Raw genomic sequence first — 24806 nt, 5'->3', positions numbered from 1 at the left:
TCATGCATAAAACTTCATAACTATGTAAAGTCCTTTGTATATGAGATAAAAGAGCAGTTAAAAGGGATTTTCGCAAGTTCATTCATACCATTCAATAATGATTTTCTTTGAAAGAAAAATTCAAGTTATGAGCTTGCGCATTCTTATTAATTCTGATTTTTGTTGCAATACAAGCTGGGCTAAATCATGTTTACCTTCTCTGTTTAGCCCAAAAAACACTGTTCTAAAATTAATAGTACTAGGAACAATACCACTATCTAACATTTCAGAAATAAGTTTCATGGCTTCTTCTGATCTACCAGACTTGCAAAGACAACTAAGGAACATGGAATAAGTCTTGAAATCAGGAGAGGGTCCTTTCAATTTCATGCGGTAGAAGATGTTCCATGCATCAGTTGGTCTCTCCATGTTCATGTATCCACTTATAAGGGCAGAATATGTGACAATGTTTGGTTCATAACCTGATTCTTGCATTTCCTTGAATACTTCAATGGCTTTTCCTATCTGTTTCTCCTTAAAGTAATGAACAATCAAAGATGTATAAACATGAATGGTAGGTTTAATACCCTTTTGTTTCATAGATTCCACTTTGGCTAAGGCGTCTTCAAATTGACCCTTTCGGAGTAGGCCATGGACAATGCTTCCACATGTAAACTGATCTAAAGTTGGTTTTTCTGCCCCACTTTCTCCAACTAATGCCAATGCTTCTTCCATTTTTCCAACCCTGCAAAGAGCCCTGATAAGCAAGGAATAGCTAAGAGGAACTGAATATCCGAATATTTTGAGAGAATCTGTGCATCTCCTAGCTTCTGAAAGCCTACCAACTTCGCATAAACAACCAAGGAAAGTTTCAACCAATTCTTTGTCGGGGATGTGTCTGGCACGAATCATCTCACCATATATTTTGATAGCTTCATCAACCTTCCTTCCTTTCCTTCCACAAAGAGCAATGATCAAGTACTTGTATGTGCTTCTACTTGGTTTATAACCCTCAGCTTTCATCTCTCTAAAACAATTCATGGCTAGATCTGTTAGACCGATTCGGCCGTAAAGCATTATCATGATTGTCCATGTCTCTGACATTATTGAATAATTGTTTCTTCTCATCTCAAAGAACAGGCTGCGCATGTGCTTAAAATCTTTCCCACGACCTGCAATCTTGATTGCCATGTTGTATGTCTCTACAGTGTGCCTATATCCAGGCTGCTTTCCAACCCATGAAAAGAACTTTAGCATAGTGTTGCCATGCATACTGCAATGTTGCAATATCTCCAAAACAAATTCCGGGGTAAACCTTATCGTGCTTCTCTCCAAATTTTCTTGAATTAAGGACCAATCCATGGAAGATGAAAGAATCCTACAAATTTCATGAACATCCTGCTCGTTGTAAGTCTTATCGTGTGGGTGAACTGAGGAGTGATTTACTTTTTGTGATTCTGATTGATCAATTACCACATCCTTCTCCACCTTAATTCTCAAAGATACTTGTTCTTCGGACTTACTGCATTTCTGTAGATCAAGTTTAAATGCTGTATAAATCTTCTCAACTTTCGCTTTCATGTCTAGTTCCCCTTTGTTCTTCAAGTATGTTACAACACAGTGGAATACTTCATCTAAAACTACAATCTCCGTAGCCTGCATGTCATACAATACTTTGATAATATCATCTGTCCTTGAAGCTTTGCAAAGTTCCTTAATAAACAGTGCATATGGTTTCCAATTGGGCTTGATGCCTTGGCACTCCATACTCTTGAATAACTTCCATGCTTCGAATATACGGTTTTGAGAAACATGACCTGCAACCATGGCTGTTATTACCACTCTATCGGGCTTAATACCTTTTCCTAGCATCTCTTCATACAACAAGCAAGCATCTTCATACCTATTCAACTTAAACAAATGCTGTATCAGTTCTGTATATGTGGAAATTGTGGGCACACAACCGGATTCTTTCATGCTTTGGAACATATCAATTGCCTTGTGAACTTCATTTCTTCCCAAATATCCATTTATTATAATTCCATGAATCCTTCCATCAACAATATCCCTTCTCTTCATAATTTCAACAATCTCTAAAGCGTCTGTAATCATGCCAGCCTTACACAGCCCTCTCACCAAGGTCTCGAAAAACTCAGGTTCAATAGCTAAGTCTTTACTTTTGAGGTCACGGATCAGTTCCAAAGCTTCTTTAATCCTTCCAGAAATACAGAAACTCTTCAGCATACAACTCTGAACACTGTTTTCCGGCATCAGAGACAACCGTGTCATGTCATTTCCAAGGAAACGAACAGCCGCAACATCAGCTGCCCTTGCCATGGAGTTCATGAGCAACTTATATAATCTTAGATCAAGCACCATATCTTTCTGTACCATATCCTTGTAGAACTCCATAGCAATATCACCTTTCCCACAACTGCAAAGCGAACGTATCATTGCCCTATATGCAACCTCATCAGGTTCACAACCAAATTTCTTCATGTTTTCAAAGGCCAACAACAATTTGCTGATTTGCTTCACTTTCCCATAATGGGATATGAGAATAGTCCACGTCCTAACATCCTTTTCAATTCCACAGTCATCCATTTCTTCCACCAACTTATTCACCACCCCAAACTCCTTAGCTTGCCCTGCAATCCACAACATAGTATTATAAGTCTTCATTGTGTGACTAAAACCTTCCTTGTTCTTCACCCAATCAAAAGCCCTTAAAGCCAAGTGTGGCACTTTGAAGCACCTTTTCAATACCATATCAAAAACCTCAGCTCTCAACCCGAAATTCAAATTCTCCAACTTCTCCTCCACAGGACTCCAATCCTTTTCACCTCTAAAAATCCTAGTAATCTCACCAACAACTCGGCTCACATCGTCTTCACTCATGTTCCCCAACTTGGAATCTCTAAAAACACCAAAGCTCTTGCCTTTATCAAGCAATACACTCGCTGTGGCATTTCCACAAACATCTTTGGTGCAATCATGTTCCACTTCAGAATCCGACTTCCCCTTATCAGCTTCCTCCAAAAACAAAAACCCAGATGAGGAATTGTCCTGGACCACAGGGCCAGCCCCTAAAATGTCAGTGATTTCATCAAAAAGTGCACGGTAGATGCCGGGATCAGATTGTTGGGTTGCTGCGCGAGACAATAAAGGTGAGTGCTTTGACGAATTGGAAGAGCTGGAAGAAAAATGAAGAACTTGAGGCAGTGAGAGGAGATAGCTCAAAGGTTGATTCAGAATTTGGAGCTTGCTTATTGATCTCATGGCTCCGTGCAAATCGCACACAGCAGACAGCACCATAAAAGGGAGAAGTCCGTAGCGAGAAATAAAAACAGGAGTAATCATTTTTTAGTAATTATTTTATTAATATAAATATTAAATTATTGTTATTTTAATAAATAAATTTTATTAATTTATATATATAAATTTTAAAAATATAAATATAAATTATATATTTTTTGCGTATAAAATATATCTAAATATAGATATAAATTATTATTAATTAAGTACCGATAAAAAACAATAATATTTGTTAATTATATAATTTTGTTAACTTTTTATCGTAAAAATTTATATAAAATATGTTTTTCACCCTATTTTAAAAAAGTATAAATAAGACTTTAACACTTTGCATATCTTAGAATCTGGTCCGTTGGATCCTCATAGAGTCAAACGCGTTTTCTCCAATTTTTAAACCTTTCATAACAGAATTACCGGTAAGGCGGTAACTCCCTCGTTCCCTCCTTCTTCATTCTCTCGCCAACTTTATTTTCCTCTCTGAGAAAATTTCATTTTCCATTTTGGTGCCTCTTTCCCTGGAACCAAACATCATTAGAGAATCCAAAATTAAAGTTGGCAGCTTAACACAACTCATGTTTTTGAGTTTTGACTCTCTCTTCTCACCTTAAAACAACCCTCATTTAATTTTTTTTCCCGTCTCCACACAAAGTTTCCTCCTTTATACCCTTCAAAATTAAAACCCCCTTTCAATTCAGCGATTTTTCTCCTTTTTTATTCCTTAATTGCAAGAATAGGGTTTGTTGAAGTTCGTATGATAATGATAATGGTAATGAGTGTGGGGACCTCTCATTAATGAGAGCTATTTCGGCATTTCCTTCCAATCCTGAATCAGAAGAAGGAATGAGCGCTTGCACCTTCATGCTTCAAAGTATGTATCAAAAACCCTCATTTTCTTTTTCCCGCATTCTCTCGCTTAATTTGAAATGTTAGGGATTAGAGGGTGCCAAATTGGAGAAATTCATGTTAAGCTAAATGTTAATCATGTTAGCCTTTTGAAGTTTGAGGAGAAAACTGAATTGGGATCATAATTTTTCTAAATTATATATTTGTTTATATTTGGATTGTTATTGTTTGTTAGATGCTTGGAAAAAGGAATGAGTATTGATGTTAGATGGGAAACAACTGTATTGCACCAAGAAAGTCTTCCAAAGATGGCACATATACAAGTTTCATCTCGTGGTGCCGGCCGAAGAAAGCAACTGCATGCGCGGATAAAGACGAAGATGTGAGCAAAACTGAAAAGGAGACAGAACCTGTTCAACAAAAGGCACCAGAGGTTGTTAAAATTGAGAAGGAGGTGGAGAAGCCAACTCAATCCATAAAGGTTAATAATGAAACTAAGCATCTGGAATCTATAAAACAAGTTGAGAAGACTAAATTGCCAGCACCAACTCCAGCTCCTGCTCCGGCAGCTCCAGCTCCAGCTCCTGATCCTGATCCTGCTCCGGCTCCGGCTCCTGATCCGGCTCCGACTCCTGCTCCAGCTCCTGCTCCTGCTCCTGATCCTGATCCTGCTCCTGCTCCTGCTCCTGCTCCAGCTCCAGCTCCGGCTCCAGCTCCAACAACAAAAAGTAACCAATGGGAAGAAAAGGTTAAAGTAGGAGAGCCTGCAAAAGAAAAGAAGACTCAGATTGTGAAGAGGCAAATAAGTGCAGGCCTAAAACAAGGTTCTATCTTGCAAAGGAAAACTGGTGTCCTTAAGGAGTTCTATACTTTGGGACCGAAGCTCGGACAAGGGCAATTTGGAACAACCTACCTTTGTGTGGAGAAAGCTACTGGAACCGAGTATGCATGCAAGTCCATTTTGAAGAGGAAATTGGTGACTGATGAAGATGTTGAAGATGTGAGGAGGGAGATTCAGATAATGCATCACTTGGCAGGTTGCCCCAATGTGATCTCCATTAAGGAATCCTATGAGGACGCTGTCGCGGTTCATGTTGTGATGGAGTTGTGTGCAGGGGGTGAACTCTTTGATAGGATTGTGGAAAGAGGGCATTACACAGAGAGAAAAGCAGCAAAACTAGCAAGGATTATAGTTGGTGTTATTGAGTCTTGCCACGCACTTGGAGTAATGCATCGCGACCTTAAGCCGGAGAACTTTCTTTTTGTCGATAAGCAGGAAGATTCAGTCCTTAAAGCAATAGATTTTGGCCTCTCTACTTTCTTCAAACCAGGTTTGACAAAAAATAATAATACTAAAATAATAAAGAAAAACGTTTCCATTTTTCCTCCCTTGTTTGAGTAGGAGTTATCTTAGAATTTTATCCATATTTTGTTCTTTTTGTTTGAGATCCTTTTGAGGCCATTTTTCTAATATGCAGTAAAGTATAGCTTTTCATTTGATGCTAAGTGAAGTTTGAGTTGATTTTTGCAAAACAATGCAAAGAGCATTGTTGATTTTGTGAAACAAGTTACTTGTTTTTGAAACAAAAATAATTGTTTGTGTATTTAGAGACTTTGTTTTTATTGTGCATCATGCTATCTTGCTGCTTAACTAAACGAAATTAGTGTGATAACATAACAAAATGTCTCTGCATCCTTCAACTTTTTAGAGTGCCATGAACTTTCGTCACTAACAATTTTTTTTGCAGGAGACATTTTTGATGATGTGGTAGGAAGCCCTTATTATGTTGCACCTGAAGTTCTCCGAAAGCGTTACGGCCAAGAAGCTGATGTGTGGAGTGCTGGTGTCATCATATACATTCTCTTATGTGGTGTACCTCCATTTTGGGGAGGTAGGAAACTAAGATTTCTAAGGTTTAACACACAATGATCCAAATTCTAATCATTGTGTTTACTTTCTATTTCCCCAAGATATAAAAGCTGTTTCTAAAAATGGTAATCTTCATTTTGTTCCTTGGTAAATAGAAACTGAGCAAGAGATTTTCGACTCAATTTTGAAGAGTAAACTGGATTTCTCATCAGCACCATGGCCTAGTATCTCTGATGGTGCAAAAGACTTGGTTAAGAAGATGCTTGACAGAGATCCTAGCAAACGAATATCCGCTTTTGAAGTTCTTCGTAAGTTTCCTTACTGTTAACATGTTGACATAACTCTGAAACATGAGTTATTTTTGTTTATCCAACACATTTCTGGTGTCATGTATCTTAATTAGGCCCTGAATAATCAAAATTCTGGCTTGTGATTATCGAAATTTTGTCACCATATCGTTTAATGATCATTCTTTTATTCAATGCAGGACACCCCTGGATTCAGGTTGATGGAGCAGCTCCAGACAAGCCTCTTGATGCTGCAGTTTTGACTCGGCTGAAGCAGTTTACTGCAATGAACAAGCTCAAGAAAATGGCTCTTAGAGTGAGTATTATTTTCATCTTTATGAAAAGTGGTTTGCATTAGAGGTTAATAGAAAGATATCTATGTAAATATATTGACTTCATTCTGGAAATTTTACCCTTAATGAATTTATCTATATTGTTCTATACAGGTAATTGCAGAGAATCTCAATGAAGATGAGATTGCTGGATTGAAAGAAATGTTTAAGAATATAGACACAGACAACAGTGGCCACATTACTTTTGAAGAACTAAAAATTGGACTGAAAAGATATGGTCATAATCTCAATGAGTCTGAAATTTATGACCTAATGCAAGCTGTAAGTACTAATTCTGAATCATCTATTTCTTACCTCAACTGAACCTAAACTTTCATGAATCATAATTTTAGGAAAAGTATAATAATAGATTGATTAATATGGTTAAATTACCATCGGGGTTTTTATAATTTCACTCAATTTTCAATTAGGATAATAGTAAAGCTTGCAGTCAAGTCCTTATAATTAAAAAATTTGTAATCAAATCCCTATATTCAAAGATAAACAATTGTTCTTTTTTCTCTAAAATCTGTTAAACATAATGGAGACTTGATAACAAAATCTATAAACAAAGAAAAGACCTGATTAAAAATTATGAGAAACTATAAGAATTGCTAGAGTAATTAAACTTAAATTATATTAAAATAGGAAATATAATTTTCTTCATTTTAAGTAGTATATTGTCTTAATCAATCTAACCCCTTCTTTTTGTTCTGGAAAACAACAGGCAGATGTTGATAATAGTGGCACAATTGACTATGGAGAATTCTTAGCAGCAACATTGCACTTAAACAAAATTGAGAAGGAAGATCATTTAGCTGCAGCTTTCTCATTTTTTGATAAAGATGGTAGTGGCTACATCACTCAAGATGAGCTTCAACAAGCTTGTGAAGAATTTGGAATAGAGGATGTTCGCTTGGAGGATTTGATCGGAGAAGTTGACCAGGATAATGTAAGTATACATACATATATATTCTACATACATACAGAAAAAATGAAAAATTAAATCAAATGAAATCATATAATACTGTGTGCTTGGTTTGTGTTTTTAGGATTTTGCAAAGAAAAAAGAGAGAACAGAAGACATGATTTTATTGTTTTACTGCTTCCTCTGTTTCTTTACAAAAACCATACACAGTATTTTCTAAATTGATCTCTAAATTCTGAATACTACTAATAGAATGAGAAGGAAATCAACTTTTGAACATATGGCTTAAAATATTTTGTAGATTTCAAGGTAATGCAAGCTATGGTGAAATTTCAAATTCCATTCATGTATTGATATCTTTGTCATGTTTATTTTTTTTTATCTCTATCAGGATGGAAGAATAGACTACAATGAATTTGTGGCAATGATGCAAAAAGGCAATGCTGATATGGGTAGAAGGGGAAGAAAAGGTAGCAGTAGTTTTAGTATTGGATTTAGGGAACCACTACCTGTGTGTTAAGAAAATAGTGTATTGAGTTTCTTTTTTGGTAACACAGAAAATTTTCTCCAAGGTGTGTATTGAACTGAACTGACCCTAGTTCATGTAAATTTTGGATGAAGAAACATTACAAAGGGTTTGTTCGTTTTTGTTTTGGATGAACCAACAATTTGATCTTTAAAAGATTATTAAAATGCTAAGTGCTGACATATAATATATATATTTTAAAAGTAGCGTTTGGTTTCTGTTGTGAAATAGAAGAGACACTGAAATGTAAGGAACAAAATCTATTTGAAAATATGAGACAAAGACAGAAGTTTAAAATTATTTTTATCTCGAAATAATATTTAAGAAGATTGATTTTTCAAAATAGAAAAGTACAAAAAAATATGTATCGATATTAAGAAAAAAAATTTATACTAAGTTTTATATGTATAAAAAGATAAAAAGAAGTGACCACGACTCATATGTCTTTAGAACTAAATGTCATCTTAATAGATATTTTACTAATTAACTGTATCTCAAGAATTAACACTTAAATTAATCTCTGAAATTATACTTGCACTTTCAATTTCAATTTGGTCCTTCAACTTAACATTTGTGACTTGTGTTGGCCTCTAACCTTATTTTTGTCAAAAAAATTATTAACAACGTGTTAAGATGAATTGACAGTTGTCATGTTAAATTTTTTAACAATTGTTTAATGTGAAAATTAGAACTTTTTTACCTCGATTTTTCTTATGAAACTTTTAAAATCTTTATCCTAATTTTAGTTAAGGGTTTTAAAAGTTTCTTAGAAAGCAAATTGAGATAAAATGCTTCAAATATCACATTAGATAGTCGTTAGAAAGTTTAACGCGGCAGACGTTAATCTATCCCAACACTTGGTTAACAGTTCTATGACAAAAACAATACTAGGGACTAACATGAATCATGGATGTCAAGTTAGAAAACTAAATTGAGTAAATTAAAATTTTGGAGATAATTAGATTAAAGCGTGAGTATAACTTCAAAAATATCAATACAATTATTTACTCCTATCTCAATGATAAATATTATATATATATATATATATATATATATATATATATATATATATATATATATATATATATTAGTCTTAAGAAAAAGAAAACTTTTAGGAACTAATTAATCAATTGATTGATTTTTTAAGTTTTCATAACATTAAGGATCAACATTTATTTGAATAGAGCATGCAGCTTTCTAAGTGTGTAAAAGAATTCAATTCAAATTTTAGCATTAATTTTGGTAAAGAGTAGCTCTCAAAATGGCACTTGTAAATTGTAATGCTTCATACTTAGGATTCATATCAAAGGGTTATAATGTCATCACCTTAGGTTAAAAACATCACCATTGTATTTATTTTTGGATGGAACTAGCCAGTAATTGTAGATAGATAGAGTTAATGTCATATACCAAGCTGAACTTCATAGTCATTTTGACAAGTTACTTTACCATATAATTGATAAACTGAATCTACAAACAAAAGTTGGCTTGAATAAAAAATAAGGAAGAGTTTAAAATTTAGAATTTATAATATAGAATATTTTGTTAATTTTAACGTTTTTGACATAAATAAAAAAAATTAATTATAAAATTAAAAATAATGTAAAAATTTAATTGAAAAAAAAATATAGAGACCTAATTATAAATTTGATAAAATTATAAAGATCAATAAAATAATTAAACTAATATTTTTCAACCCAAAAAGCATGATCATAAGAAAAACGTGTTCTCTTTCTAAATCTAACTATTGTTTGAACAAAACTTAAATCTGACTTAGCAAAATGTTATTATTGCATATGATCAATTATTGGTGAACTAAAATTTAAAATCATGATTTCATTGTCATAAAAGAGGGGGAAAATATAAAAGCAAGAAAAATGCTTCATTCCTAATATATGGATCCAATTTTAATTATTAGTTGTATGATGGAAATATTCTGAACTCACACAGACACAATGACACAAATTAAGCTCATCAAATGAGATTGTGAAGAAGACAATAATACAACAAAATAAAACCAAGGTCAATGTCATCCATTTGGAAGTTCAATTTGTGGGTTAGATATTGTTATATGTTGCAATCCAATTTATCATTGTTTCTATTGATTTGTTGTTACCATTTTTTCTTTGGTAACATGATGGTATTATATTAAGACTATCTTTGGTTGGAAAAAGAAGAAATAAAAAGAAAGAAAATAATAAAAAAAATGAATAAATTTTTATTTTTTTTAGATGTGTTTAGATGGAAAAAAATAAAAAGAAAAGAAATATTATAAAAAAATAATCTTACTCTTGTATTATAAAATATATTGAAAAAAAATGAAGAAGTAATATTAGAAGTACAAATTAAAGAAAAAATAAGTTTTTTCTTTTTTTTTCTAACATTGAAAAAAAAATTAGTGGATTTCACTAGTTTTTTTTGTCTCTTTTTTTTTTTACTTTTTCTTCTCAGTCAAATAATAAAAAATAATGATTTTTTTTTCTATTTTTTTTTAATTCTATTTTCTCTTCAAACAAACATAGTCTAAGTGCAAGATAACTAATGCTATAATACACCTTCTTATTAATAACAACTTAATTATGTTGTACTTAATGTAAACCTATTTACAAAAAGAAAAAGTTATAATCATAAAAATAATAGACATAAAGAAAGCCTATATATATATATATATATATATATATATATATATATATATATATATTAATCAAATCTATGATGCCAAATTATAGGAAAGTTCATTGATAATGCATAGCATAACAGCAACATCCATTTAGTTTATATATTATATTATATTATCTATTCAGAGGTTGGGTGTATTTGTCATCAACGGGGTCATAAGTTATGGCACCCAAATAAGTGAGATGAGGTTTGCCAATTAATTAAGGAACTATTTGATTAAGTGGGGTATCATGCTAATCAAGTGATTAGGAGTAATCTTTAATTTTGATTAGTTGATATACAAATCAGGGCTTAATTTGTCACCATAAGATTTGCTTGATTGGTGAGTATTCATCCATCAACATGGTCAACTTCCAAGTTCATAGTGTAGTAAGTAATAACAATTAATTAATAACAATAATATAAATAATAATATTATTAGGGAATCACTGAGATAAAGACGACGTCTTTTTTTAAAAATATTTTTTATTAATTAAAATTTAACATGTATAATCGATTAAACTATATTATTTTTGTTAAAATTAAGTCAGACAAATTAATTTGACCAAAAAAATAGTGAATTAAATCTTAAACTGACTAAATTAATATTATTTTTTATTAAAAATAACTAAAATACTTTTATATATATATATATATATATATATATATATATATATATATATATATATATCCAAATATTTTTATGAACCAAGTCCAACTAAACTAAACAATAAAATTTAAAATAATGCTAGTCATAACTGATTTTTGTTATGCTAAATCAACTTAGTTAGACTTGGTTAATAAAAAATTTTAGATGTATAGTATTATTCTATATATATGTAATAAGAGTATTTTAGTGATTTTTTATAAAAAATAATATTAATTTAGACCGATTTAAAATTTGATTCACTATTTTTTCGGTCAAATTAATTTTTTTGTCTAATTTTAACAAAAAAAACATAATTTAATCGATTATATATGTTAAACTTTAATTATTAAAAAATATTTTAAAAAAAACGTTTTAAACTTTAATTATTAAAAAATATTTAAAAAATATATTTTAAACGTTTTTATCTAAATAATTCTCATATTATAATATCAATGCTCTATTATTTTACTTTTATTACTAGCTACCTTGGATAATAATATTGTCATATATATCATCTATATCGGTTTCTTGTCTTAGCAGTAGTGTGTATCTTCGTTAATTACTAGATTGTAACTATATTTAATTTTATAGATGCGACTTGTTGTTTTGTATATTAATTAATAATTAATTAATTCGATAAGAGTTTAATTATAATGTGCTGTAAGAACGCATTACTATCATTAGAAACTCTTAAATGTTTTATTTTAATAAATAATAATAAATATTTTAAAACTTATTAAATTTTATGTATTTATTATAATCAATTTTTAAATTAATTAATAATCCTAGCTCATGAAGAGTGATCACTCGGCTTGGAACTTTATCAAAGTTATTAATAAAATTATATTCAGACATAAATAAAAACAAACAAAATGTTCTTAATTATTTTGAAATAAAATTTTTTCAATTATTTTTTCAACTAAAAACTAAAATAGTTAAAAATATAGACCGAAACAATAACTTCTCCTCTTCTTGCATGTACACTTACTAATGACTAATAATAAAGACAGACTACAAGACATATTTCTGAAACGATTTTAAAAATCATTCAAAAAATAAATCAAATGTATAATACACATCTATCTACGACTCTCTCTCTCTCTCTATATATATATATATATATATATATATGATGGTGATTGCAGAGAGAAATAATCGGTTGCAAGGTTTCATAATATAGAGACAGCTGCTATCCCATCCACCCAGCCTTGCCTTTTAAATGCAACGTATCACCCACAAAATCCTAAATCATCATATATAATATCTCACACAAATCCAAACATAATAATAATAATAATAATAATAATAATAATAATAATAATAAGCTAAATACATTAATTGATTTTTGTTTTCATGCAATATAATGTGTCATTTTTGTGACACTAATTAACAATATTACACATAAATATTAGTGGGGATTAAAATAATACATATTATATTGTGTGAATTATCTAGTTTGAATAATTTAGATCAAATTTATTAGTTGTTAATATAAATATTGAAAGTTAATTAGTGAATCATTCTTTTGTATAAACAAATGATAAATAATATTCAAATTATTCTTAGAGTATTATTATATATATATAAAGAATAAAAGAATATTTGTAACATAACGTGATGTGGAAAGGTATCATAGCTAATGTAATTTATTATGTACTCTCGTGGTCCGGTGTATGAGTACGAAAATATTACATAATAAATTATATTTTTTTAGTGACTACATAATAAATTATATTAAATATAATAAAAAAGAATATATAATTTCTTCTTTTTGTATTAAATATTTTAGAGAAAATAAAACAAAAAAATTCACAATGTGATGCACACATACACTAATATTTCTAATTTTTCTATTGTATTTATATTGTTATTTTATACACCAAACTAATATATAATTATTTTCATGATGAGAAAATACAAATAATGAGGCAAAGCCTCTGCAGAAAGAAACGTTTCAGGGTCTAAGGGAAAATGGGTGGGACCTACAGAAACGGGGAGAATGATTTAGATTTTGGAGGGATATGAACGGCGCAGATTGTAGCTAAGGATCTTCCGTCCGATGAATGCAGATTCTGACAACTCACGTGAGGTTGGCGCCAAATGGTGGGGTGTCTATTTTGGCTTAACGTGCGACCAATCACGTTCCATGTTCCTGCCACGTCACTCATTATTTTTAACATTTACTCTTTAACTGTTCTTTATTAAATATAAGGAAGGTTGTTTTTTTAATAGGAAAAATTTATATATAATTATTTTTATTTGATATATTATTTAAAAATGATTAAATAATTTAATTTATTTAATTAAATTATTATTTAATAATTTTTAATTATTAATTTTATATAAAAATAACTTTTTTTAAATATTTATTTTTTAATTAAAAAAGTTTTAATTTTTTATTTATGTTATTTTAGACTAATATTTTAGATTTAAATTTTAAAATTTAAAATTTACAAATCTAAATATTTTATTTTTTATTTTTTTTATCTTTAATAACAAGTTAATTTTCTAAAAATATCGCACTCCTTGGTTACTTTCTCATTCGATTAGTGATAATACTTTCATTTAAAATTTTACAAGTTATTTTGGCTTTCTAACAAAAACTAGTCTTCTCAGTTTTATCAGAGAAGAGTAATATATATTAAAGAAAACCGATCATATTCTCTCAAGACAATTATTTAAGTGTTTTTGAAAATTAAATGGATAAATTACATTTCTACGTATATTATTACATAATAAATTTAATTATACACATATTATTATTTTTTTATATTTTATTTGAATATAAAATATCATATTTGAATTAAATTCTAGATAATTAATTTATCATGTAATTTCAATTCTCATAAAATTATAAAACTTGAAAAATACTTGTGTAATCTTAAAAGCTATTATATAAATAAAAAATTATTATTTTTTTAACAATAGGTTCTAGGAAGTTTTAAATGGAAAACAAAATATATTGATACTCCAAATAAAAAATGGATGATTGTTTATCCTTATAATACATTAAAACAGAATGTTGTAACAAAGATAACTGTATGTTACAAAAATTCTAGCTCAATATTCCAGTAAATAATAAAACCACTACTCATAAATATTATCTTTTTTGTTTGTTTTTATTTTCTACTTTTATTTTTTAGAAAATTGTAATAAATGTTATGGCTTATAATAGAAAAATACCACAACCTGGCCCCTCTTCACTCCTTACATTTCCATGTTCTGAAACAGTATCATATGTTTTGTTGCTTCCTTCATTCATTGTCTTCTGTCTTATTTCACTTTCTTCTCCTCATATTATTGTTATTTTTTTTTATTTTTACTATAACATATATTTATGAAATCACACATACATGTATAATTCAACTAATTGAATAGCAATTTTTTTAATTCCTTAAATACTTTGCAACTTGAAAGGTAGAATATTATCTTGTCTTACTTTACTTTTAAGTAACAAATTTTTATTTGTCTTCATTTATTTTAACACAAAAATAAATGAATAAATAAATATATTTGTCCTCATCAAGAATTCTATAGTAGTATTTTTGTATACATTGAATGGAATAGTGAAATGTATTGGAAGTATACCGTAACCATTTATATGCAAAATTATAGATAATGATTGGTTTCCGTCACAAACTTAGATTATGATATAAATAATAAAGAAAGCCATATATAATTCAATTTAGAAGAAAATGGATATGCACGAAAGTGTTTAAATAGTCATTATAACCACATCACTCAAATTAATTAAAATTGACGACAAAGACTTCTCACATATTAGATTTATAATATATGAAGGTTAGTACTTAGTACAGATGAAAAAAAAATATTTAATTATATTGTTAGTTTTTATAATTTTATTAAATTTTTAATTAGATTTTTATAATTTTTTTAAATTAAATTTTTATACTACTTTTAATTTTATAATTATATAATTTTTATTATAAAAAATATTAAAATTAACTGAATATTTATTCGTAAATTAAAAATATTTATAATTTAAAATTTAATTAAATCTTTAATTATATATTTTTTATATATAAATAATTTAATTATAAAATTAAAAATAATATAGATACTTAATTAAAAAATTATATAAAAATTTAATTATAAATTTAATAAAATTATAAAAACTAAAGGAATAATTAACCAAAAATATAGAATAAATTTTATAAGTATGTAATTTTTCTTTTGGAGTGTTGAGGGTCGTTTATATATATTCATGGAGCCAAAAGCATATCTTGATCTTAATAATCCTAATAAGTATAAGATTTATAAGATATGTGATGTTGATATATATATATATTCTTTAGAGATGGACAAATATCTCTTGATTACTCCTAAGAAACTAGAACTATCCTTATTAGGAATTCTTAATTTATTTAGTCAATAATCTTGTCTGTAACCAAAATCTCCAAAAAATATATAATATAATAAAAAAATAAATAAATGAATCTTTTACACTGTGGCAATAATCACCTTTTTATTTTTAAATAACATTTTATTGCTGGCAGTGGCACCCTCTTCCATGAAGTTAGTTGGAAGAATTGAGACAAATTATGAATTATCTTAATTAATTCGTACGAATGTAATGATTGGTCTATTTCATTAAATTTTTTAATCAAATAAATAATTGACTAATTAATTTAAATTAAATTAACTGTTATGCAGGTACATAAGCATATAAACTTTTTTTTTGTTAAGGAGTTAACCTCTATCCTAATCAACCTTAATCAAAGTTTATTTAGCACATAGGTTATTATCAAATGACAAAACAACCCTAATTGTTTTTTGTTTTTTCCATTGTTGGTTCCACCAAAAAAATAAAAGTAAAAAACAAGTGATTCCGGCTATAGTTATTTTTTTTTTCATCCAATAATAATATATATAGAAACAGACAAGATATTTTTATACATTTTACCAAACATAACTTTAATGTTAGTTACATTAATTTTGTTAATATTCTAATTTTATATCTCTGACTGTTAAAATTGTACCCAAAAAACTTACATGTTAAAAAGAATAATAGAAAAGTTATTGTGACAGTTCCTATTAATCTATCTATGTATTCCAGTTCATTGAAAGCTAGTTCCACTTGAGATTTCTTTTCCAAAAATCTCCAAAAATTTAATTTCATCTCTCTCTTTTCTCAAAGGAAAAGTATTGTGTCACCAACTCCATAGCTTTCAGTTTCAACTATTACAATACATACCTTAAGTGCTTAAAAATCCACTTCTTCTAGTGGTTTTAATCCAAGCCATAATCAAAATTTTCATATTCTATTATTCTGTTCTGTTTTTTACACTATAGACACCAATCTTGTGCATAATTTAGCCTTTGAATTTGATAAGCAACTGCTTATTATTCTCATAGTTCTAGAGGTATTTTCTCAGTTGTTCTGAATTTCTGTTTTCAGATTCTTTCTTTTGGTTTTGTTCTGATTTTGATTCTGCATGGATTCTTTTGTGTGGTTTTGATATAATTGATGTTCATCTTATCTGGGTCAATGTTAAGTTTGTGATGAAGATCCAATGTTATGTTATCTATTCTTTATTTTTCAATGTTACTGAGAAAATGTAGCATTGGAATCTGATAGTTAATCTTGATGTATAAAATCTTTTCAAGAATTTCCAATGGCATGTTTAATAGTCCATGCACATTTCTATAGAAATCACACAGAATTTAGAAACAGGGGACCTTTGAGTTCTTGAATCGATAACCATATTTCGGCTAACCTCGTCTTCTTTCCTTTGTTTTTTGGTTTTGTCTTTCATTTTCATAGCAATATGGAATCTGAAAATGGAGTTGCTGTGGAGGAAGAGAAACATGTGATTGGGGTGAGTACTAATGAGAACATGGATAAAGAAGTTGAAAACAATTGCAACAATGAAGAGAATCATGGAAAGAATGAAGGATCTAAACCCAAAGTAGAAGGTGAAGCCTCAAATTCTGCTAGTGAAGTTGGAGTTGAAGTTGAAATTGAAGCCAAAACAAAATCTTCAGCAGCAAGTAAAAGCTCAAAACATTCTAAGGTACCACATTAATGGTTATTTCTCAGTTATCACATTGTGAATGTTAATGCTACTTAGCGAGTGTGGCGTATTTGGTAACTGTTTCAAGATAGAAATATATAAACAAGTTGATTTTGTTAGGAACCTGGTGGAAAAGGTGGTGTTGCTGTGAAGAACAACAAACTTGTCATCAAAGACAAACCAGATTTGAAGGCTTCAACTTCATCTTCTAAAAAGCAAAGGCAAAATCTTTCTAAGAGCCTTTCATTCCCATCAAAATCAGCAACTACTAGAGATGGTATAAAGAAAAGCATTGATGGAGTTCAGGTGAAAACAGAAGCTAAGCAGCATGTTCAAGGCAATAGTGTTAAAGCCGAGTCTTCGATTCGCCATGGAAGCAAGTTGACAAACTCTCAAATTAGCTCAAAGGAAGTAAAAACAAACCATGGAAGCACAAACCAAAAGAATTTGACATCAACTTCTAGCTTTAAACGCCCTATGGTTAATTTCCTTTTTTTCTACATTGCATTTTCTCTATGTGTAACTTATAGATTCTTCCTCATTGGTATCCATGTCCATGTTCATGATAGCTTCTTTTCATTGTTCTACCAGCTTGGAAGGTCAACTCCGGCCGCTCTGGCGAATGATGTTGCCAAGAGTCAACCATCTCAGCCATCTCAACCATCCATGTAAGTCCTAGCCTCCCTATAATTTCATTCAGTATAAGGATTTAATTATAAAGTTTTAAACCATAGTATCAAATTGATAATTAAGTGAAACTATAAGATACTACAGAGTAATTAAATCTATCCTTCATCAATATTCTGTTGATTGGATTGTGACATTATGCCTTTTTGGCCTTATTGCAGATCTGTTGTTGATCAAAATCCAGACTCAAAAAAATCTGAGAAAACAAACAAGGAAGATGAGGATGGTCAATCCACAACTTCGTATGATTCATACACTATCACTCACACTTATTAGTTCATTCTTTTTGTGTTACCAAAATATTCACCAAACTTTGTTTACATGCTATCAGAAGCACCACTCCTCGCCGGAGGAGCAGTGGTTCTGGATTCTCCTTCAGATTGGAAGAGAGAGCTGAAAAAAGGAAGGAGGTTATTGCTGCAACCTTGCATCTTATCTTATTGATTATGTTATAGTCATTGTGATATATTGATCCTTTGTTTCCCTCAGTTCTTCTCAAAGTTGGAAGAGAAAATTCAGGAAAAGGAAGCTGAAAAGACTAATCTCCAAGAGAAATCAAAGGTATATATGGCATGGGTTTATGGCTTAGATGCACCAAGTTAAACTCTGATGCATCATGCACTATGGTAATCCAACTGAGTAGATTTAAGTCAATCTATTATGCACCGGATTTGAGCTGTTGGGATTACCTTAGTGCATGATGTACCGAGTTTAAAGTGATGCATCGTAGCATTCTCCCTAGCGCGAACAAAATGGATTCTATTCCTTGTTGTGATCTTAGTTTTCTAAATTATTTTTTTCATTTTGTCTTGTGGATTTGTGCAGGAAAACCAGGAGGCAGAGATCAAGCAATTGAGGAAAGCCATGACATTCAAGGCCACTCCAATGCCAAGTTTCTATAAGGAACCTCCTCCAAAAGTTGAACTCAAGAAGGTAACTTATCTCTCACAATGCCTTCTAAAGAAGTTCTCCATTCTCAGAAGTCAGAACTAAGTGGTTTTTTCTTTCTCCCTTTATCCAAGCTTGTTTTCATGGCAAATAAAAAAGCAAATTCATATTGCTAATGTGTGTTTTTTTTAGCTAGTGAATCTATTCTTCTTTTCTGTAATGCTGACTTGCTCAAATGTTTTAAGTACTCTATTCTTCTATACTCTTCAGAGTTGCATATTTCTTATCTAGCGAGCGGATGCTAATGCATTTTTATCTACCAATCAGATACCTACAACTCGCCCAATATCTCCAAAGCTTGGAAGGAATAAAGGGTCTGTTGTGAGCAACAATTCAGAAGATAAATCTTGTTCTCAAAATGATTCAGCCACCAAATCAAAGGTAAAAGCTCACAAAGATGTTACTTCAAAGAAACCACTGAACAAAACTCAAACCAAGCCACAAGCTAAGGAAATTTCAAAGAAAACTGAAAATGATTCTAGAAAGTCTATAATCAAGGTCTCAGGTATAGTAGGAAGCAATGAAGAATGCCAAGAAGCACAAGTTAACAATTCTGAATACCAAAGAGGTGGCATGGAACTTGGATCTGAAAATGCTCATGGTCAGAACAATAATGCACTGGTTGTATCATATGAGGTTACTGTTGGAGGGTAGAATTTAAATCCAGATCAAATATATTGATTATATAAACTTAGGATTCCTTGTTGAAGTTGTTTTTGTTGTTCCCATGTTCATTTCATTATATTATATCATGTATAATGAGGTTGTTTCTTTGTTCATCAAAAGCATGTATTAAATTATATTTGCTTCTTGTATTGAACTCATACCTTTATAACCTATAGTAAAAAAGCCATGTTTATTCATTGTTTAGCAAGTTATTCTTGTGTTAATTCATATCAGAAATTTGTCAAAATTGAAAAAATCAATCTTTCATTCATCACTCTCAATAGAATTGAGTCATACTAAAATCTGATTCCAATCTTGCTTGGGTTTCTTATAAGTGCCAACATATAAGTATCTTGGTTTTAAGTCTATATAAACAGAATTTTCCAATCACTGCAATGCTTGAAATGCAATTTTTTCCCCAAAAAAAGAAACAATAAAAAGATTGCACTCAAATCATTGTAAGTTCCTCAGAATTCAGTTGTTGAAGATGATCAATTCTAGTTGAAGTTGCATCATGTGATCAGGCTCCACTTTGGGAAGAAAATTGAGGCGCGCGGCCAAGTGGTACCATGAGATCCTTCAGCACCTCATACTCTTCCATATCCAGTTGGGTACCATGCAAAACCTGTTTCATCAAACCAATAGTTAACAAATTATTAATGAAAACTAAAGGATTATGCAACAAAATCAGAAGTAACACAGAATAAAAAGCAGCACTTAAGAGATATAAGAATTCATTTCAATAAACTTGATTACAATGTGGCTATTAAATCTTAGTAGTAGAAGGTGAAGGAAATCAAGCATGATCTGCTAAACCATGAAGGGCTTATATTGTTAAGTTTGCACCAAAACTAATATAAAAGAGGTGGCAAAACATCTATACAGGAAACACAGATGAAAATTAAGCAATCTCTCTTGCAGATTGTTATGTAGAGACTTGAATGTTAATTGAACTACCTCAACAAAAAGCTCATATATGAAAAGGATTAAGATTTTAGGCCATGGTATCTAAGTAATACGACTATATTGTTTTTTTTTTCTTAGTATCAATAAGATTCCTGCCAGGGTAAAGATGCTGATATCACCATCTCTCACCTTGCGAAACAAGGGCCTCCTATCTGTCAGGTATGAGGTCACAGAAGGTATTCTACAAACGGACAATGAATCGATGAACAGAAGAGCAACCACTTGCCATTGCCTTGTTCTGAAAGCCGGAAGAGGATCCACAAATGACATTGTATCCAGCAAGCATGCCTATAAGAAAATCAAGTGAAGTGAACTCATATATCCAATATAAAAATAGTATCTGGATTATTACTATACATTTCTCTGTACAGTTATGAAGATTATAACTTAAAACTACATGCAAATCATACTATTAAAATTAAGGCATAATTCTAAGGTGCAAAGAACCCTCCACAGTGCCCATCTAAACAATTTCCTTTGTCCTATGACAGGAAACATCATTACTTGGTAACCACGCATGATTACTTAGTAAACACAGGATGAAGATGGAACCAAATGTCTGACAACTGCAATACATCATTACTTAGTATATAGAACAAAGTAAAGCCGAAATCTTACCACCCCTTGCTCCAAGGTTGATATTGGTACTGGTAACCTGAGCTCGGCAACAACTGCTGGTAAAGCTCGAGAAAGACAACTGGCTAAAGTTTGCTTTATTTCAGATGATCTACCATCTGACAAGACGATTTTGCATGGATATTCTCTCCCATTAACTGATAGATATTCCTCATGAGAACTTTCATCACTCCCGTATATATATGCCAAAGAAGAAGATGATATCCATGTAAAGAGTGCATTCCACATGGTTGCAAAAGGTGATAACTGAAACAAAATTATAAAGGGATCAAGGTATGGCATGGATTAAATCAAGAAAGCATGCACAGTTTAGGATATTGGATATTTGTTAACGAACTCAGTAGAGATTAGAGACTCACTGTCAAACTGAAACCTTCAGGTGGAGAATCAAACCATGAGTCTTCATTGTCAAACAAATCAACATCGGGAAATCCAGGCTTTTGTGGCCATTTCACAGTAAACGATTCAGTTTCTTCCATATCGACATTCTCCTTAATCTCTTTCTCAACGCCGTCTTGTGGGGGTGGCAAAATAATGAGCCCAGCTTCCAAAACTGCATGAGACAAATTGATGGACACCAAAAGAAGGTGAAAATTCATCTAATATATAAATAGAAAACATATGAAAGAAACAAAAGTTACCAGCATCAGCAACATCGGATCCTCCAGATGCAACTGCTTCCGATGCTTGGTTCAATGCCATTGCACAAGCTTCAGCAGATGTGCGACGAATCATATCTTCATCATCATCAACTTCTGTATCATCTACCAAGTCAGATTTATGTTTGGCGTCTCCAAATTCTTTAACCTCACAAAGATCTTTACTCCCGGAACTGTTGTTTTTCTCATCCGCCCAAGTAACAGAGCGACTAAGTTTCTTTCCACCAGCAGCTTTAAGAGAAGACTTGGGTTTATTCTTGGATGATCCGGTTGTTTTTTCCATTTGGACTTTATCTTCATCATTGGCTGCATCTACATTGGAAGTGGAAGCACCATCATTAACAGCAACTCTACATTCCCCATCTTTTATTGGTGCCACTTCAGAATTGTTCTTTTCAACATCACATTGTCTTTCAGATATGGAGACGAAATGAACATTTGTTTTCTTATCAAAAGGGTCAAGAGGGGTTTTGAGCACAGCGTCGCAAGATTCAGCTACTTCCTCGATTCTTGGCTCCTCCTCTTTTTCTGAGACACTCAAATTTAGACCACTCTTAAAAGAGGAAGACAGTTCTTCAATACTCTTACCATCTTTTGCAACTACCTTTTTACTGCCAACTGTTTTCGGCTTCTCAACTGATGCAGTTGGTTTAATTTGATGATCAACTTTGGTGTCTGTTTGACCTGGTGGTGCTTTCGAAACACTATACTCATCGGTCATAATTATAGTACTCGTGAAGTCCATGTCATTAATAATTAAATTTTTGTCACTGTTCAACTTGCCACGAGCACCTTTGGCCCCTGCAACGCACAATCAAAGCCCACTTTGTCGGAAAGTGAAGAAGGATAAGAACTAAAAGTTAAACTATTCCATTTCTCAGAAATCAGGTCGCCAGCTTCAGTTCAATCATATTTACTCACATGCCACTGATTGAACATAATACAATAAATAAAATATCACCCCTAAACAAGAACCAGCATATGGCTATTTTATAATTTAGGCTCCTAAACATATCAGGATTCCATAAATTCTCACCTTTCTTAATATTTTTCCGAGAAGAACCCTTGGAATCACTGTCTCTTGGTTTTGGTACATAACCTTCAATTGCATTTGAAGGTCCAGCCCACTCCTTCAAAGACACCTCTCCAGTGCCGGTTTCTTCTTTCTCCTGAATTTTCAAGTTAGACAAACCCAAATCACCACTCTTTTCCAACTTCTCCAATGGTTCTAGATTCATATCCGCAAAATGTCTAAGAAGATTGTTTAGTTTCTCTGAGTCTAAAACTGAGCATCTCTCATCCTGCAAGCTCCCGGCGAAAGTTTTGCTGTTAACAACACAACTCGATGAACAAAACATGTATGTCTCATGCAGGTCATAGACCTTGTGCTCCTTTAGTGAAATCCGATATCTACCCTTCCGGGTCCGATCAGATGGCAAAGAATTGTGGCAGAGTGGATAACCACACACATTTGTGATGGATCGTTCGGTCACAACATCTTCATAATCACTCTTTGATATCACAGATCCAGCTGCAAACAGCTGGTCTTCATTTTGGATGCCCTCAAGAAGGGACATTTGCAGTTTGAAAACAGCATCTTTGACAAATACATGTTGGTCCTTTCCCATTGAACAAAATCCTTAAAAGGTAGTATCTGGAATAATGTCATGCAAAAAAAACTCGCATTAAGCCACCACCAGACAGAAAAAATAAATCTTGCTAATTCGAAAGCACTTGGGCAATAACTGATCAGAAAAACAGGAAGACAAATAATTGCACATGATAATTAAATACTGAAAGCAAAGCTTTCTAAGATTGATTCTATTCCCTCAAACACAAACATAATCAAGTATTCAGATTTCAAAATTCATTATAATAATTAAATCATCCTCATGCTCCTAGAATTAACTTCAAACACAAACATAATCAAGTATTCAGATTTCAAAATTCATTATAATATTCAAATCATCCTCATGCTCCTAGAATTAACTCAACTACTCTCCTCAGCTTACTCAACATATAAACATAGATTATACTACGCAATGTCAAATAGCTACTACAAGTTGTACCTCTGACTGTACATTACTTGGTTACAAAGAAGCAATGCAGATATAAATATTGTGACTTCCCTTATTATTTTTTAGTTGTTATTTGTACATTCATATAAACCTTATTACTTCATTCCAATGTAAGTATTTCAAACTCTTTCATGCTTCAACAAAACAACCAAAGCTGGCATAATATGGAATTGGATTACACTAATTATTTTTTAAAAAGATTTAGCTGCATTAAATACATTGCTAAAATATTTAAAAAACAAAAGAAAATTGATTTAAAAAGTGACCACATTTGCAAAATCCAAGTCACTAAGTAGCTCAAAAAGGTTGGGAATTTTCGAATACGGTCAAAGAATAAAAATTCATTTTAAACCTATTGGTCCGAGTGATAAAATTGATTTCGATTTTAAGGAGAACAAGAGAAGTGACTTAAAATAGAGTTAATTGTCATAGATAAAAATTTGAGAAGGTTGCAAAGCCCCAGGGTTTATAGATAGAAGAAGAAGCAGAGGGAGGGAAGGTACTCCGGCAGAGACTTGACGGTGGACGGTGGCGAGTGGCGGTGGGTGGATCAGTGGAACCTGTGATGGGCGCGAAGGAGAGCGAAAAGAAGGAAAGAGAAGATTTTAGGGATTCAAGCGAATTGGGGAATGTATGTTGGAGACAAGGTGGTGTTTATGTATTTATACACTTTATCTAATTTAAATATTTTAATAATAAAATTTATATTTTTGGTTAAATAATAAATACTACTATCTCTAAGTC

The 24806-nt window shown here is 31.2% G+C and overlaps 4 protein-coding genes across 4 annotated transcripts; 2 read left to right on the top strand and 2 right to left on the bottom strand.

The window, feature by feature from the left end:
• Positions 1–101: 101 nt before the first annotated feature.
• On the bottom strand, positions 102–3331 carry LOC112757371 (putative pentatricopeptide repeat-containing protein At5g06400, mitochondrial). The gene has a single exon (XM_025805959.2). It carries the CDS (start codon positions 3292–3294, stop codon positions 121–123), a length of 3174 nt encoding a protein of 1057 aa, XP_025661744.1. The 5' UTR covers positions 3295–3331; the 3' UTR covers positions 102–120.
• A 304-nt stretch (positions 3332–3635) lies between these two features.
• On the top strand, positions 3636–8283 carry LOC112757365 (calcium-dependent protein kinase 26). Its single transcript, XM_025805955.3, has 8 exons — positions 3636–4162; positions 4373–5468; positions 5886–6029; positions 6163–6315; positions 6495–6610; positions 6741–6908; positions 7354–7578; positions 7946–8283. The coding sequence occupies exons 2-8, from the start codon at positions 4406–4408 to the stop codon at positions 8072–8074; spliced, it is 1998 nt and encodes a 665-aa protein (XP_025661740.1). The 5' UTR covers positions 3636–4162; positions 4373–4405; the 3' UTR covers positions 8075–8283.
• Positions 8284–16242: 7959 nt separating this feature from the next.
• Positions 16243–19920, top strand: LOC112757357 (uncharacterized). The gene is made up of 9 exons (XM_025805946.3): positions 16243–16771; positions 17173–17422; positions 17543–17902; positions 18014–18090; positions 18271–18351; positions 18441–18519; positions 18599–18670; positions 18935–19042; positions 19325–19920. Exons 2-9 carry the CDS (start codon positions 17177–17179, stop codon positions 19709–19711), a joined length of 1410 nt encoding a protein of 469 aa, XP_025661731.1. The 5' UTR covers positions 16243–16771; positions 17173–17176; the 3' UTR covers positions 19712–19920.
• Positions 19921–19960: 40 nt separating this feature from the next.
• Positions 19961–24700, bottom strand: LOC112757350 (putative RNA polymerase II subunit B1 CTD phosphatase RPAP2 homolog). Its single transcript, XM_025805942.2, has 7 exons — positions 24566–24700; positions 23021–23638; positions 21967–22785; positions 21685–21878; positions 21308–21571; positions 20819–20977; positions 19961–20348 (listed from the first exon to the last, which is right to left on the bottom strand). Exons 2-7 carry the CDS (start codon positions 23610–23612, stop codon positions 20244–20246), a joined length of 2133 nt encoding a protein of 710 aa, XP_025661727.1. The 5' UTR covers positions 23613–23638; positions 24566–24700; the 3' UTR covers positions 19961–20243.
• Positions 24701–24806: the final 106 nt, after the last annotated feature.

The sequence above is a fragment of the Arachis hypogaea genome, chromosome 2 (assembly GCF_003086295.3).
Source record: "Arachis hypogaea cultivar Tifrunner chromosome 2, arahy.Tifrunner.gnm2.J5K5, whole genome shotgun sequence".
NCBI classification, from domain to species: Eukaryota; Viridiplantae; Streptophyta; class Magnoliopsida; order Fabales; family Fabaceae; genus Arachis; species Arachis hypogaea.
Note: the sequence above shows the minus strand (reverse complement) of the source record. Positions and strands in the feature narration are given on the sequence as shown.